The sequence below is a fragment of the Passer montanus genome, unplaced genomic scaffold, assembly GCF_014805655.1.
Source record: "Passer montanus isolate IOZ18808 unplaced genomic scaffold, ASM1480565v1 scaffold144, whole genome shotgun sequence".
NCBI lineage: Eukaryota > Metazoa > Chordata > Aves > Passeriformes > Passeridae > Passer > Passer montanus.
Window position 1 is genome coordinate 490,504 of NW_024361386.1, and position 14,557 is coordinate 505,060.

General features: G+C 51.6%; 1 protein-coding gene across 1 annotated transcript in view; it reads right to left on the reverse strand.

The window, feature by feature from the left end:
• The window catches only part of LOC120498256 (dynein heavy chain 9, axonemal-like), a 99,881-nt gene that overhangs the window by 80,428 nt on the left and 4,896 nt on the right, over window positions 1–14,557 (reverse strand). Inside the window, exons 5-12 of the mRNA XM_039700772.1 lie at window positions 13,650–13,758; window positions 12,673–12,820; window positions 10,599–10,773; window positions 8,336–8,509; window positions 7,553–7,760; window positions 4,133–4,298; window positions 3,391–3,493; window positions 2,357–2,596 (exon numbers count right to left, since the gene is read on the reverse strand). Of these exons, the coding sequence (XP_039556706.1) occupies window positions 2,357–2,596; window positions 3,391–3,493; window positions 4,133–4,298; window positions 7,553–7,760; window positions 8,336–8,509; window positions 10,599–10,773; window positions 12,673–12,820; window positions 13,650–13,758 (1,323 nt within the window). The remainder of the gene's footprint in view (window positions 1–2,356; window positions 2,597–3,390; window positions 3,494–4,132; window positions 4,299–7,552; window positions 7,761–8,335; window positions 8,510–10,598; window positions 10,774–12,672; window positions 12,821–13,649; window positions 13,759–14,557) is intronic.

The following is a 14,557-nucleotide window of genomic DNA, read 5'->3' on the forward strand; positions in this document are numbered from 1 at the left end:
CCTAAGCTGCTCTCCAGCTCTCTCAGAGCCCCTTCAGGCCACGTCAGTTCACTTCAGAGCACTGCTCAGGCTGAACAACCCCAATTCTCCCAGCCTGTCCTCCCAGCAGAGCTGCCCCATCCCTCTGATCATCCTGGTGTCCCTCTGGGCTCCCTCCAGCACCTCCAGGTCCTTCCTGGGAGGTTCCCTGGTGCTGGGACCCCTGAGCTGGACAAGTCCTTCAGGTGAGGTCTGAGAAAGCAGCCCAGAGGGGTGGAATCATCTCCCTCAACCTGGGAGGGAGCTCTGGGAAGGTTTCCCACATTCTTTTGAAGGTTTAGACTCATTACATCCATTTTAATACCCCACCCAGCCTCCTCTGGCTGGGCTGGGGTCCTGCTCTCAGCATTTGGGACCCTGCAGAGCCAGGCATCAGCCCAGACACGTGGTTCTCCCATCCCAACCCATGCCACGGGTGCTTTGTCAAGAAGGAAGAAAGGTTTGGAAATGTTACTGGTGGCTATTTTTTCTTTTAATCAATTAATTCTAATTAGGTGCATTCTGCCTGCAGGAAATATCAGTTGCTGTCTGCTTAGCACAGTATGTTTACCATGAACTCTATTAAAATGCATAAAAGAATTATATTTCAAAGAGGTGTCGCCTATACTAAGCCTATTAACAGCACACAGGGTTTTCAATGGTATGAATTAAACAGACAGCTTTTATTCCTAACATCTAATTATTTATACATTAAATATTAAATGCATTGAAAGCAATGTAAAGCAGGCCCTCTCAGCTCACTGGTCCATGGCTCAGATTGTTTGGGTTTCACATCTGTCATTACAGCTGTCAAATTATTTTATTTATTCCAGGAAAAAAAAATGGTGAGAAAAGCTGACAACACAAAGAGAGGAAGGAGCAACACATCAGATCCTAAACTGATTAAAACAGAATTAAAAATCGCTCAATCCCTCTAAAGGGACTGAATCTAAAGACCCCCACACCCCAAAAGCAAGAGGGACACGTGGCTGTGGGTCACTGCATGTGCGGTGGAGGTGGGACAAACATTTAAAAGAAACAAAGAAAAAAAGAGGATGGGGAATCCCTTAAAATGAGAATGAGGAGCATTCCTGTCACCCTCTGGCCCAGAGCTGGCAGGATGTTTTCTGTTACCCCCAACCCTGGCACATTCAGCAGATCAAATTGAAGCCTCGCACTGAAAAGCTGAAATGTTCTCTCCCTGCACCTCCCAAAGCCCAGATGAACTGGAAGGCAGGATTTACCACATCTCCCAACCTGAGCTGCTGATGCTCAGCTGAGCACAGTGACAGCCCTGACTCCCTCCTGCCGCAGTGGAGTTATTCACTTGTTCAGGTCCTGTCCCAGCTTTCCCTGTCTGTCTCTGCTTCAGCTCCTGTCTGACTCCAGGCACAAGGCTCTGAACTTCCACGTGCCCACTTTGTGAAGCAGATGTTAACAAGGACAGTGACAAATGACCAGCTGGGGGTTTAGAACAGGCTACAGTGCTGACCATCAGTGTGGCTGCTGAGGAATTTATCAAATTTTATTAATCAGCCTGAAACTCTGAAAGGCTCTTTGAGCAGCAACACCAGCTGCTCCAAAGCACGAGACTGCTGGGGAAAACAGAAAAACAAAATCTCACCAAGGATGGAAGACAACATTTCTGGAGCTGAACAACTTCACTTTGGTACAGTGGATGGTAATTCGGTTTCAGTGGTAAAATCAAAGCTGGTTTGGGTTGATTTATCACTCTCTAACTGCCATCCTGCATGCTCAATGCTGAGCACCTGAGAGGACGTGCTGGTACAGCCACCAAGCTGCCCTGGCTCTGGCAGAGCAGCTGAACCAGCCACTGCTGTCCTCTCCTCAGGGCCAGCACCCACAGAGCATCCATCCCCTGCACCAAGAGCTTCCCTGTGTGGTGGGGTGGTGCCATGGACCCCCCACCCACACCAGTGGGGTGGGGATCACCAAGACAAGCCCAGCTGCAGCACCCTGACAACAGCCACTGCTCAAAGGGCTGGGTCAGGAGCACAAAGCTCTCTCCAGCTTGTCCTTTTTCCAGCCAGAGGACACTTCAAACCCCTCAAAATCTACACCTCTCTCTGGAGCTGTGCATCCCTCCCCATTGGCCAGAGGAGGCTGGAAAGTGAATAGTCATGGGTGATGGCTCTGGAATCCATTCAAAACCAGGCAGGGGTCAGGGAATGGCCCCAGGTCACCCCTGAGCTCAGGGGACACCCGTGCTGTGCCATTGCTGAGTGGCACACTGTCTTTGGCTCACCAAGGGCCAGAGGGACCTCAGCTGTGACACGGGCACAAACTCCAAATGGCACAGGACAGGAGCTGCACTTACTTGGAAGATATTGGAGAAGTCTCTGAGGTTGAACACGTAGTGGAACTTGACAGCTGTTGGCAGGAAGGTGGCAGCCACCTTCCGATGCAGCCCCAGGGCCAGGGCAATGAGCTGCTGGGCTGATTTTTGCACAGCCTCTGAGAAGTTCCCACTGGCCAGGTGCTGCTCTAAGATGGTGCTGTAGATCCTGGACAAGGAGTCCTGGTCAGGGTTGGAGAGAGCGAAGACACAGAAGTGACGCTGAGGAAGAGAAAGTGAGAGGGGGGAAGGTCAGAGATGGAAACCACCTCGCAGGTCAGTGCCCTTCCTGCGGTGGGACACAGCACTGAGCAATCTCAGCTGGGCTCCACTTCCCAGGAAAGGTTGGCCCAGATGATCTTTGGAGGTCCCTTGGAATGCTCTATGATCCCATGACTTGAAGCCCACCAGAACTCTGTCCCCCCTCCAAATTCCCAGCAGAGGACAGCTGGCAGGAGACACCTTCTGCTGGTTGAACAAGGGATTTTCAGTGACATTTCATGACGGAAGCTCAGTCCACTGAAGAGCTGAGAGGTCTGAAGGCCCCACAGAGCCCTGGGGAAGCCCAGGCCTGTCTCTGGCAGGAACAGCCCCTCCCAGAAGGTGCCACCTCCCAGGAGACCCTTTGCTGATGAGGAGCTTGCAGAGGAAGAGAACATAGAAAGATTAAGGTTAGAAAAGACCTCTGAGATCAAATCCAACCTTTAAACAGGTGCAAGAGGTTCTTGCTCCTGGTAAAACACCTCACAAAAACCAATAGTTTCTTTGTTCTCTTCTTTTTCTAGTAAATTGCTCAGGCAGGACTTTTGGGCTCCTGTCCAATTGGCTGTCCTTAAGTTTGAGGTGAAGTCCCCCAGGTCCTATGAGGTGTCTTTTTACCTAATTGAGGAGAGAAACTTCTGGGCTTTTTTCCTTTTTAAGGGGACAAAGGATAGTTTTGTCACTCCATCAACAGGGGGCACATTCCTACACTGAACAAGCCACCCAAAAACGAGGGCCATGGAGCAGGGCGTTACCTGGAGCCGGGGGTTGATGGTGAAGCTCCCTGCAGTGGGGTTCATGCAGGACACGTACTGCACATTGCTGATCTCCTTCAGGCACAGCCTGCTCCTGTCGTACCTTGGGGCACAGCAAAAGCCACACACGGTGACCACACACCCCTGAGTGTGACTGTGGGCTGCCAGGACCCTTGTGGCTTCAGGGGGTGACATCCTGCCCCGCTCCACGTGGCCCAGCACAGAGAGCCATGCTCCTGGGGGACATCCCGGAGCTGGCATTTCCACCAGCTGGTAACGAGTGCTGAGCAAAGCTCTGGGCTCAGACCCAGCACTGGCGTGGAAATTGTGGGAAACCACAGGAGGGACTCTGGTCAGGGCCAGCCTGGGCTGGGGGCAGGCAGGCTGCAGGGAAGGATGTGCAGCCAGAGCAGCCCCAGGGACCAGAGCTGTGCCCCTGTCCCTCCTCAGCACCCTGGGCTCAGCAGGAGCAGAGGTGCACCCGAGGTGCTGCTGAGAGCAGGGCAGGGAGCCTGGACCCACCTGGGAGGGGACAGGTGGCACATGGTGTCCCCAGCACGTGGCATGGCTCCCACACACCCCTCACACCCTCTTTTTGCCCAACCTCCTCCACACCCACAGCCCTGAATTTCTGCTTCCACCCCGCTGTGCCTGTGGTTGGGAAGGTTTTGTCCAAGCCTGGGCACACACAGCTTTGCTTGCTTTGAGCAGTGCAGATGTGCCACCCCAGAGCAGCTCGTACCAGTGGCCGTAGTCCAGGTGCTGCCTGAGCAGGGTGTGGGGCTGCACGGTCCCGTAGGCGTCCACCTGGGGCATGTTCAGGTCATCCATGAAGTACACCAGCCTCTTGGTGCCTGGGGGGCCGTAATTCCTGCCAGCCTTTTTGTCCAGAGGCTTCTCCAGCACAGCTGTAGGGCCAGGAGGGACTGGGGATGAGTGCTCAGCCTGCTGCAGGGAGCCCCAGCCCTCCCAGCTCCACCTGCACCTTTGTGGCTTTTTAGGAAGGAAGAACAGGGAGAGTAAACTCATTTGGAAGCTCTGGAAAATTCCCGTTTGTTTTAGGAGAAGGCTGAGGTTATGTGCTGCTCTAGACTGTAGCATATTGGGAATATTTACAGTGCTGGAGTGATATTTAATGCAGATCACCCCACGCTGCTGCACAAAATGTTTTATAGGTTATTGATTTCTTTCAGTGCAACCTTTTCTGCCTCAGGCAGGGGCAAAGCAAACAGCAGCAGCTTTTCTGGGCCCTGGGGTGAATTTTCTGCCCATCATGGAGCCCATCCTCACTCCCAGGTGCCCCCAGTTCTCCTGGAGACGGAGGCAGAATTTATTTCACTGACAGAGTTTGGGGTTATCACCAGCCCTGTAAGCAGCAGCAAGGCAAGGAGCAATCCTTTGTAATTAGGGACAACTGGGAGTTTTGATAAAAATTTCATGCAAATGCACACTTCAGCCATCCCTTATCAAGGGCAAAAGTTATTAGGGAAAATTTATATTCTGGGGTTTTTTTTCAGACCACGAATCTTTTAAAACCCCATTTGTTTCCTGCTTGGGTGCCCTGCAGACAGCCTGGTTACCCACTAAGAATTCAGCTGTTTTCTTGTCACAGACACTTCTGCACAAAGCCATGAATTGTGCTTAGAAAAATGATAGATTTTTCCTCAGTGGAGTCTCTCTCCCCCTTCAATAAAACCACAATATTTGAAATTTCTGGTAGCAAGTCAAATTAAGTGTTTCAAATAAGCATTTAATTTAAATTTAATTAGGCCTTAATTAACACATAAAATCAGCCCTTTTCGAGGTTAAACAAGGATGCAGGAGATTCATCATAGTGAAATGCAATTACTGGGGATGAAGTGACATGTTTGTGGAAGTTGCATTTTAATTCAAAGCTTATCCCACGATAATCCTGCAGGGTCCCCGCTCTGGGCTCCTGACACATCCCCATCAGCCCCTCAAACACTCACTGCACACCAGACTTGGCAAGTGTGCCTCCTCTCACCCTGATGGCCACGGGGCAAAGAGTGCCCAACCCCAAAAAAACATTTATTGTCCTTTTCTCAAGGCAGATCTGGAGGGGGAAGGTGGGGAATGAGGGCAGGGATGGAGCTGATGGAGGAGCAGAGGTCCAAGAGATCATGGAGCAGCACACCAGAGCTCCACAGGCAGTGGGATTTGGTCACAATACACCAAAGAAAATCCCCAAATTGTGCCCAGGTTTGGGCACAGAGAGAATCTGGTTCCTTTTAACCCCCATGCACATGAAAATCTGTAAGCCACAGGTCCATGAAGATTGTTTGAACCACATCCCTGTGCTTCCCCCCAAGAGTGCAGCTCTGCACCTTAAAAATTTCTGCCCCAACAGGCACCTTGGGTAAAAATTCTTGGCTTTCAGGTTGGCTCTTTGCAAAGTAAATAAAAACTAAAATCCCAAACTGCTTTGGATTCACATTTTACAAATCTAAAGAAGCACCTGCTGGGGAAGAAAAAGAAGCAGCCAACTGACAAACTCCACAAAAAGGGACAAATTAACTAAAAAATGAGCAGTGGGGAAGGATGCCAGGCAGCATAAATCACACTTCCCGTGATGAAGATGTGCTGGGCTCTGCAGAGGAAGGAAGGGGAGGGCTCAGCCCAGAGCTCAGAGCAACAGGGACACCCTGTACCTGCCCCACACTCACCTGGGCAGGTGGGGAACACCAGGGTCCCCAGCTCAGCCCCCTCCCAACCCAGGGCACACCCCACTCCAGCAGGAAAAGGAAAAAGGGAGGTTGCAACCATCATGCTGCCCATGGCTGTGAGACAGGCCAGAAGGGGAGGTTTTACCCATTTTTTTTCTTGAAGGGCTTCCCTGGAGCAAAAAATTCCTCAGGGGTCTGAGCCCCCCATGTGAGCAGCTCTGTGCCCCTGGGGAGGGGGTGGCACCTGCTCCAGGGGACACGCTGGGCTGTGGCAGGAGAGGAGCACAGCCCCAGGATGCAGCCCTGGCTTCCAGCCTGCACGTGGCCATTAGCACCACCCTCACTGCTAATTGGGATGCAGTTCCCATCATTGCACCCCGAGGACAGTTTGGATCCTCTCCAAAAAAACCATCTTATTCTTCAATTCCAGCATGTTAAAAACACTTCAAGTCAAATACAAGCCATGGACACCACAGCAGATTGAAGCCTGGGCTTTGGCAGCCCTGAACCAGAGTGGTGGGGCTAAGAAGGCAAATCCTCAGGTTGAAAAACATCATCTCCACAAAAGCAGGGCTCTGCTGAAAAGAGAGTTTCACTGTGGGGTTGTGAGTGTGCCCACAAAAACATGGGCAATTCACCCACAGGTCTTTCCTTGAGCTTCTCAGTGCACATCCAGCTCCCAACCACAATGGATGCCCCAGGAATGTCACAGAATCACACAGAAACACAGAATCTCACTGAATGGCACTGAATGGCACAGAATCACAGAGTGGCACAGAACCACAGAATGACACAGAATCACAGAATGACACAGTAACACAGAATCTTACTGAATATCACAGAATGGCACAGAATCACACAGAAACACAGAATCTCACTGAATGGCACAGAATGGCACAGAATCACAGAATGACACAGAATCACAGAATCACACAGTAACACAGAATCTTACTGAATATCACAGAATGGCACAGAATTACAGAGTGGCACAGAATCACAGAATGGCACAGAACCACACAGAATCACACAGAACCACAGAATTAACCCAGCTGGAAAAAGACCTTTGAGATCACCCAGTCCAATATGTGACCTAACACCACCTTGTCAACTAAACCATGGCACTGAGTGCCACATCCAGGCTTTGTCAAACACCTCCAGGGATGGTGACTCCACCACCTCCCTGAGCAGCCCATTCCAATGCCCAACCACCCTTTCAATGCAGAAATTCCTCCTGACATCCAACCTAAACCTAAAAAATTTTTTCACCGAAAGAATAATAAAGCACTGGAATGCTCTTCCCAGGGAGGTGGTGGAATCACCATCTCTGGATGTGTTTAAAAAAAGGCTGGACATGGCACTTGGTGCTGTGGTCTGATTGAGGTGTGAGGGCATGGGTTGGACTCGATGATCTTAGAGGTCTCTTCCAACCTCAATATTCTGTGATTCTGTAAACGCCGCAGCACTCTTTAAGATCTTACCTTGCAGCATGGCAGAGGTGGTGTAGTAGTTAAAGGGGACCTTCTTCACCAGGAAGACGTCGGTGTCCAGCGAGCAGAGCGTGTCCCCCAGCAGCACAGACTTGCCCGTGCCAGCAGTGCCCACCAGCAGCACGGGGCGCCGGCGCTGCAGCAGCCTGCCCACCAGGAACCGCAGCCGAACCGTCTCTGCCGTGGGCACCAGGCAGGCCTGGGGGCACAGCACCCGCCTCAGTGCCCCCTGCCCTGAAAGCCACCCAGGCTGATGCCTTCAGGCTGTAGCTTTTCAGGGAAGGAGTGATGTGCTGCTGCCAGCCATTAAAATCTATCTTTTCATGTGGATCCCCCCACAAAATCACACCTTGCTAAAACAGTGATGATTTTAACAAGTCATCTGCTCACTGTGGCACTTCTGAAAAAACAGAGGTGTGCAAGCACAACTCACTACCTGAGGGACTCTTTTCTTGGCCCAAACATAAGCCCATCTCTGTTTGCAGCCATGAGAATGACAACAAGTCATGGTGCCTCAGAGGCTTTGTCCCTGCCCTGTGTCACCACTTCTCCCTGCACCCTGGGCACAGCAGCTCCCTGCCCCTGCTGTACATCACTCGTGTTTGCAAGATGGATGGAGGTTGTGCTGTTACAGGCAAAGCACAGCAAAAGGGATGGGTGATTTAGTTGTATCCAATGAAGAATTCCATCAGTGCCTGGCCTTTTGAAACACCCACGTTCAGTCACTAAAACACAGGAACTCCTCCAGCCCAGCAGCCTGCCGGGGTCACCTACCTGCAGTGGCACCTCTGGATCAAATTCAAACTGGGGAATAAGTTTAGACCAAGGCTCAAACTTCTTTGTTTCTGGATCAACGTAAAAATCAAAGACTGTGCCCTGGGAAGGGAACTTGATTGTCTTGAATTCTGCCACCCACCACTTGCTGAACTCCACTCTGTAGTCCACGAGCTGCCAGATAAAGAGAGGAGAAATTAGACAAATCCAGAGAAATTCATTAGAGATGGAGAATGTTATTTATCCCAGACCACCAGAGTGGGATTAGTCCTTAAAAACATATTCCACAGCATAACAATCTTATCCTTTTTCCTATTATTAAGTCTAATTTTTCATTTTCTTCATTTTTTCTCATCACTCCTATTTATTCCCCTAAATAATTCATCCTCTGTGTTGATCACTCCTAGAATGTCTGAGATTAGACAGATGGATCAATTTGAAAAAGAGAAATACGTGCCTATGACTAAACAGACACTTGATTGATTTTTGGTGCCTACTTCTTCCAACAGACAAGGACACCACATCCATCTCCATCCGTGGCCATGGACAGTCAGAGCATGCATACCAAATCTCTTCCTCATAAATCACACCACCCTGCAAACACTTAGCTGTTGTTTTCTGGCCTCTTTTCAAGCAGGAGCAGCAGACCCAAGTTCAGCAAAAAAAGGGAGAGCCACAGCACCCAGCAAGCTCCTGCTTTCCTGCTTTTCCCCTTTCTGTCTCTCCATGCATGAAGATTTTCAAGCATCTGAACTTTTATTTTTTGGGAGCTGGGGTGATTTTTGCTTTAGACACTGAGTCAGGATTTGCAAAATGTGCTTAGTCCCCTTCCCTGCCTCAGGTCTCCTTTGTGAAACTGGGCCAGCCACTGTCTGAACCCTTCCCACGCAGAGCACAGGGACTGCAGCCCTCAGCCCTGGGGAGAAACAGGGGGAAGGAGGGGGAAAGCGCTAAAAAGATGTCTGGCAGAGAGCACATGCATCACTGAGCCAGTTCTAGCAGCACAGTTTGTTCCTGGGGCATCTCCATTAGGTCTGTCCTCCCCATAGCCACCACAGGGGTTTTTGGGAGCAGGTGGGACCAGGGACTGCTCAGCCTCCCTCAGGAAACCTGGCTTTGAACTGAGTGTCCTCTGCAAACCTCCCCGAGCCACCACGCATCAAAAGACCAGATGATCTGAAAAGCACATTATTAGCATCCAAGATTTTGCAGTCTCGTGCTGCCCAGAGAGGCAGAATGACTGTAATCTCCTTTCTCCTGCTGTCACAAGTCCTCAGCCCGGCAGCAGAGGAGGAATGTGCAGCGCTGCTAAAAGCTTTCTCACAGTGGTGCCTCACCCTGCTCGCAGTGCTGGGAGGGGCTGAGCCCTTAAGTGGAGCAGTCTCAGCCCCAGCTTTATTGCCAGAATGGTGCCGAGCTCAAACTGCTTCCTTAACAAAAGCCCCGTGTGGATTTCTGCTAATTTGAGGGCCTGGAAATGGCAAATCTATCATCTGTTTTTACAGAGGGGCCTCGCTCCCCACCAACAAACCCCGAGCAGTGGGAAGCCTTCCAGCCTGTTTCTCCTGACATTTCAGCAGCAAAAGGTCACCAGGAAGGGCACCTTCAGCAGGGAGCAATAAACAGCTTTTATATTGGATCGTTTTTCATCAGGCTCCCCCTCGCTCGGACGCCGTGTGCTCACGCTCTCCTCCCTGACATTTACAGAGCAGCAACGCCCAGAATCCTCCCAGCGGGATGCTGAGCCTGCTCCCAGCTCCTCCTGCCACACACCCAGCTGTGCCAAGGCCCTGCCACGCCACGGCTAGCTACTGTGGCATGGGAATGCCACGTCCCAGTGCCACCAGCCACAGTGAGGGGCTGAAGTTCCTCTGCTGCTGGGCAAGAGCCAATTTCTGAATTAAGCCGTGCCCCCAGGCTTGGATTAAAAGTCACCCTGCACTGACAGAAGCAAGGTTGTGGTTTTCCCTGCTGGAACACAGGGAATGGAGGGTTAAATCCTCCACAAGGACCATGAAAGCTGGTCTGGCTCTCCACAGCCTCGAGGTGATGGCACCAAGGGAGCAGCACATGGGTTTGGCCATTCTCCAGTGCTCCCCGTGGATAATGAGGCTGTTCATGAAAGTGATTGTTTAGTTCACGTTTCCAGGTCAAACAGCAGCATTGACACAGCTTTAGGTCTGGGAAAGTAGAAAAAAGCAGGAGAAAAAAACAAGTAATAAAAGGTCTGTTGAAAGATGTTGATCTTCTCATCCCTTCTTACCTGGTCCTGGAACATGGAGCCACCAAAGGCCCAGACAGCAGCAAAGACAAAGTAAAGCTCATAAAGCTCCTTGGGACAGTCAGGAGGTGTATTGTCCTCTGTCAGGAGGCATTCCAGGAGGTAACACAGCATCTGAACCATGCTCTGCTCAGGAATGGGAATAATCTTCTTGAATCTGAGGGATGGAAATGGAAAACAGAATTGGGAAACATAACTGGGTGAAGCACCAGGGCTGCTCCCAGCCCAGGACAGCAAGGCAGGGATGCTTTGCCAGAATATCAGCATTTTCCTTGTCAGCAGGAAGAAGAGAACACCCATCCTCTGCCTGGCCCCACTGGCACTGGCACACACATAATAACAGTAATCAGAAGTTTCAGGCATTTAAAAACTTTGATCCTCTTGAAAGAAGTAAAATGGAGGAGTTGCTGAAGGCGATGATTTCCTGGGAGCGCCAGGAGTTCAAAAGCGGTCAAATAGAGGAGTAATAAAATAAAACCTTTCATCTTGCCATTTTACATCCGTTTAAGCTGCACTTACAGAATTCCAAACTAATATTGTAGCAGCACTGAAGTCCTCCATAAAGTAATTAGAGCTATTTGAAAGGTTGGTTCTACAATTTCTGAATTAAGCAAGCTACCAAAATACTCAGCTCGGAACTGGTGCAGCTAATCCTGGGGATTTCATGGGCTGACAATTGCTCAGCAGAGAGAGCTGGAGATGCTTGATGGGCTTTGCTGCCAACAGCTTTAAAGTTTGGGCACCCAGAGAGCAGCTCCCCAGCAAGATTCCCAACTCCCAGTCCTAAGGAGCAAGACTTGCACTCAAGCAGCTCCTCCTGACACCTCCTCGTTGGGGCTGATGGTGCCCAGGTTCAGCTGCTCACTGACTTTTCTTCTTTTCTTTTCTTTTCTTTTTGGAGGTACGGGGAGCAAGCAGAGGATGGAGAATCACACAATCATAGACTAGATTGGGTTAGAAGGGAACTTTTAAAAGTCATCTATTCCAACCTCCTGCCATGGCAGGGACACCTTCCACTGTCCCAGGTGCTCCCAGCCCCAGTGTCCAGCCTGGCCTTGGGCACTGCCAGGGATCCAGGGGCAGACCCAGCTCCTCTGGGCACCCTGTGCAGGGGCCTGCCCACCCTCACAGCCAGGAAATTATTTTCACTGACTTTTCTTCTTTTCTTTTTATTTTAAACTGGAGGTACGGGGAGCAAGCAGAGGATGGAGAATTACACAATCATAGACTAGATTGGGTTAGAAGGGAACTTTTAAAAGTCATCTATTCCAACCTCCTGCCATGGCAGGGACACCTTCCACTGTCCCAGGTGCTCCCAGCCCCAGTGTCCAGCCTGGCCTTGGGCACTGCCAGGGATCCAGGGGCAGACCCAGCTCCTCTGGGCACCCTGTGCAGGGGCCTGCCCACCCTCACAGCCAGGAAATTATTCCTAACACCTAATCTAAATTTGTCCTTGTTCAGTTTAAAGCCATCACTCCCCGTGCTGTTTGTCACATTCAGTGGTCAGTGTCTGGCCATGGAACACACCCAGGCTGGGAGCTCACACAGAGGGACTCAGCTATGCTCAAATGCTTCAGGAAAGAAATGCAAGGGATTTCTTGCTGCCTCTGGAGCAATCCCACCCTCTCACACAAACAGCAGCTTCCCCCTCATCCCCAAGGGGCTGGAAGAGATGTGGGGAGAGGATAAAAGAGGATCTGCTCTGCATCTTCCACACTTTCTTTCAGCAGTGGTCTGAAATCTGCTCCACTGACCCAAAACTTGTGCAGTGACCTCAGGTCTGGTCTGACACATCAGGAGACTGGAAAGACTTTCCCTTTAGGATCTCCTGGGTTTGATTTCCAAGAGATACAGAACTGATACAAGCACAGGAACCATCAAATCATTATCTAAGGAGAACCAGATCAGACCAAGTAAGGATGGAGTGCCAGCTGCCCCCTCAGCCCACGGCTTCCTGGAGCTGAAGCCAACGACACTCAGGGTTCCTGGGGACAAGGAGGGCACTGGCCAGCCCTGGAGCTGGTCTGGACAGTGTGAGTGACCCCTGCAGTGGTACCTGGCTCTCAGGGTGTCCAGGCAAATGGGCAGGTACTTGTCAAACAGAATGGTCAGGTTGGCCCTCTCCGACTGCACCTCCCGCCGGTCAATCCAGCTGCTGACAGGGGCATTCCAGCCCAGGTCTGAGGGGTTGATGTACAGGATCCCTTCAGGCGCAGGAGAAGAGACAAGAGTAAGGACACAGCAGAGGTTCTCCTTTTTTCCACCAGGAACTTTCAGCTACTCTCTGAAACAACTGGAACCCTGTAAAATGCACCTGGTTCCTCATTACCTGCCCCACTGAAGAGGAGAAATATTCACAGTGAAGAGATGTAACTCAGGAAACTCTCATGATCCTGCCCCAAATTTGGAACGTGGTGTTGCCTGAGCCATGTTATTGCTCTGGGCACCAGACACCAGGGGACACCTTAATTCCCTGTTCACATGCCCTGCTCCAAAAGCTCTTTAGGATAGAGGCTGCTCTCTCCTCATCAGGGACACCAGAGCTGTGCAGGAGAGTTCCCTCAGCAGTGCTGCAGCCATGACCCCACAGCAGCAGCAGGAACACTCTGAGTACACCCCCAAGATGAAGACAGACCCCAAATGGAGCTGGGCTCGGGATCCTCAGTGCGTCTGTGAGCTTCAGGAACACTCCCTGCACACACAGGCAGCTCTGCTCCCAGCCTGGCAGCGTTCAAAGAATCACAGAATCACTGGGTTGGAAGAGACCTTCAGGATCATCAAGACCAACCCAGCCCCAACAGCTCAACTAAACCCTGGCACCCAGTGCCACATCCAGGCTTTGTTAAACACACCCAGGGATGGTGACTGCACCACCTCCCCGGGCAGCCTTTCCAGAACTTTATCACCCTTGCTGTAAAAAAAGGCTGATAATATCCTTTTTCCTAATATCCAACCTACATTTCCCTCGGCACAGCTTAAGACTGGCCAGCAAAAGGCTGCCAGCAGCCCCGGGAGCAGCCCAGCAGGACCCACCTGCCCGGGACACGGTGGCCGGGGTGGCCGTGCGCAGGTGGCTGATCTCAAACAGCAGCCTCATCGTGGGGTTCAGGGGGATCCTCTCGTTGCTGGCCAGGGTCAGCACCTGCATGTGCAGACAGACAGACAGACAGCCTGAAGCTCTGCCAGGAACAGGAATGGAGAGTGTTTAGCACTTGGCACTGCTGGGCTTGGCTGCCCAGCCCAGCTCCTTGAGGCACAGCAGCAAAGGGCTGCAGCCCCAGCAGTGCCCAGCAGGACAAGGGGGATTCTGCCCCTCGGCCCCATCCAGGCCAGAGCCCACCCACAGAGCTGCTCCAGCACAGAAAGGAGCTGGAGCTGCTGGAGAGAGCCCAGAGGAGGCAGCAGGATGAGCAGAGGGATGGAACAGCTCTGTTAGTTCTCACACAGGCTGAGAAAACAGGGGGTGTTCAGCATGGAGAAGGATCTGGGGTGACCTTACTGTGGCCTTTGGTACCTGATGGGGCTCCAAGAGAGCAGGAGACAGACTTTGGACAAGGTCCTGGAGTGACAGGACACAGGAAATGGCTTCCCAGTGCCAGAGGGCAGGGATGGATGGGAGATTCGGAATTAGGACCTCTTCCCTATGAGGGCGGGACGGCCCTGGCACAGGGTGCCCAGAGAAGCTGTGGCTGCCCCTGGATCCCTGGCAGGGCCCAAGGGACAGGGCTTAGAGCAGCCTGGGATAGTGGAAGGTGTCCCTGCCCGTGGCAGGGGCTGGGATGGGGTGAGCCTTCACTTCCCTTCCAGCCCAAACCATTCTGTGATGCCAGGACACAATTTCTGACAGGCACAGAATGCTCCTTCTCTCTTCCACAACCCAGATTCCAAAGCACTCCCTCAGGGTGGGGAAAAGACACAGAATTATGAACCTACCCTACTTC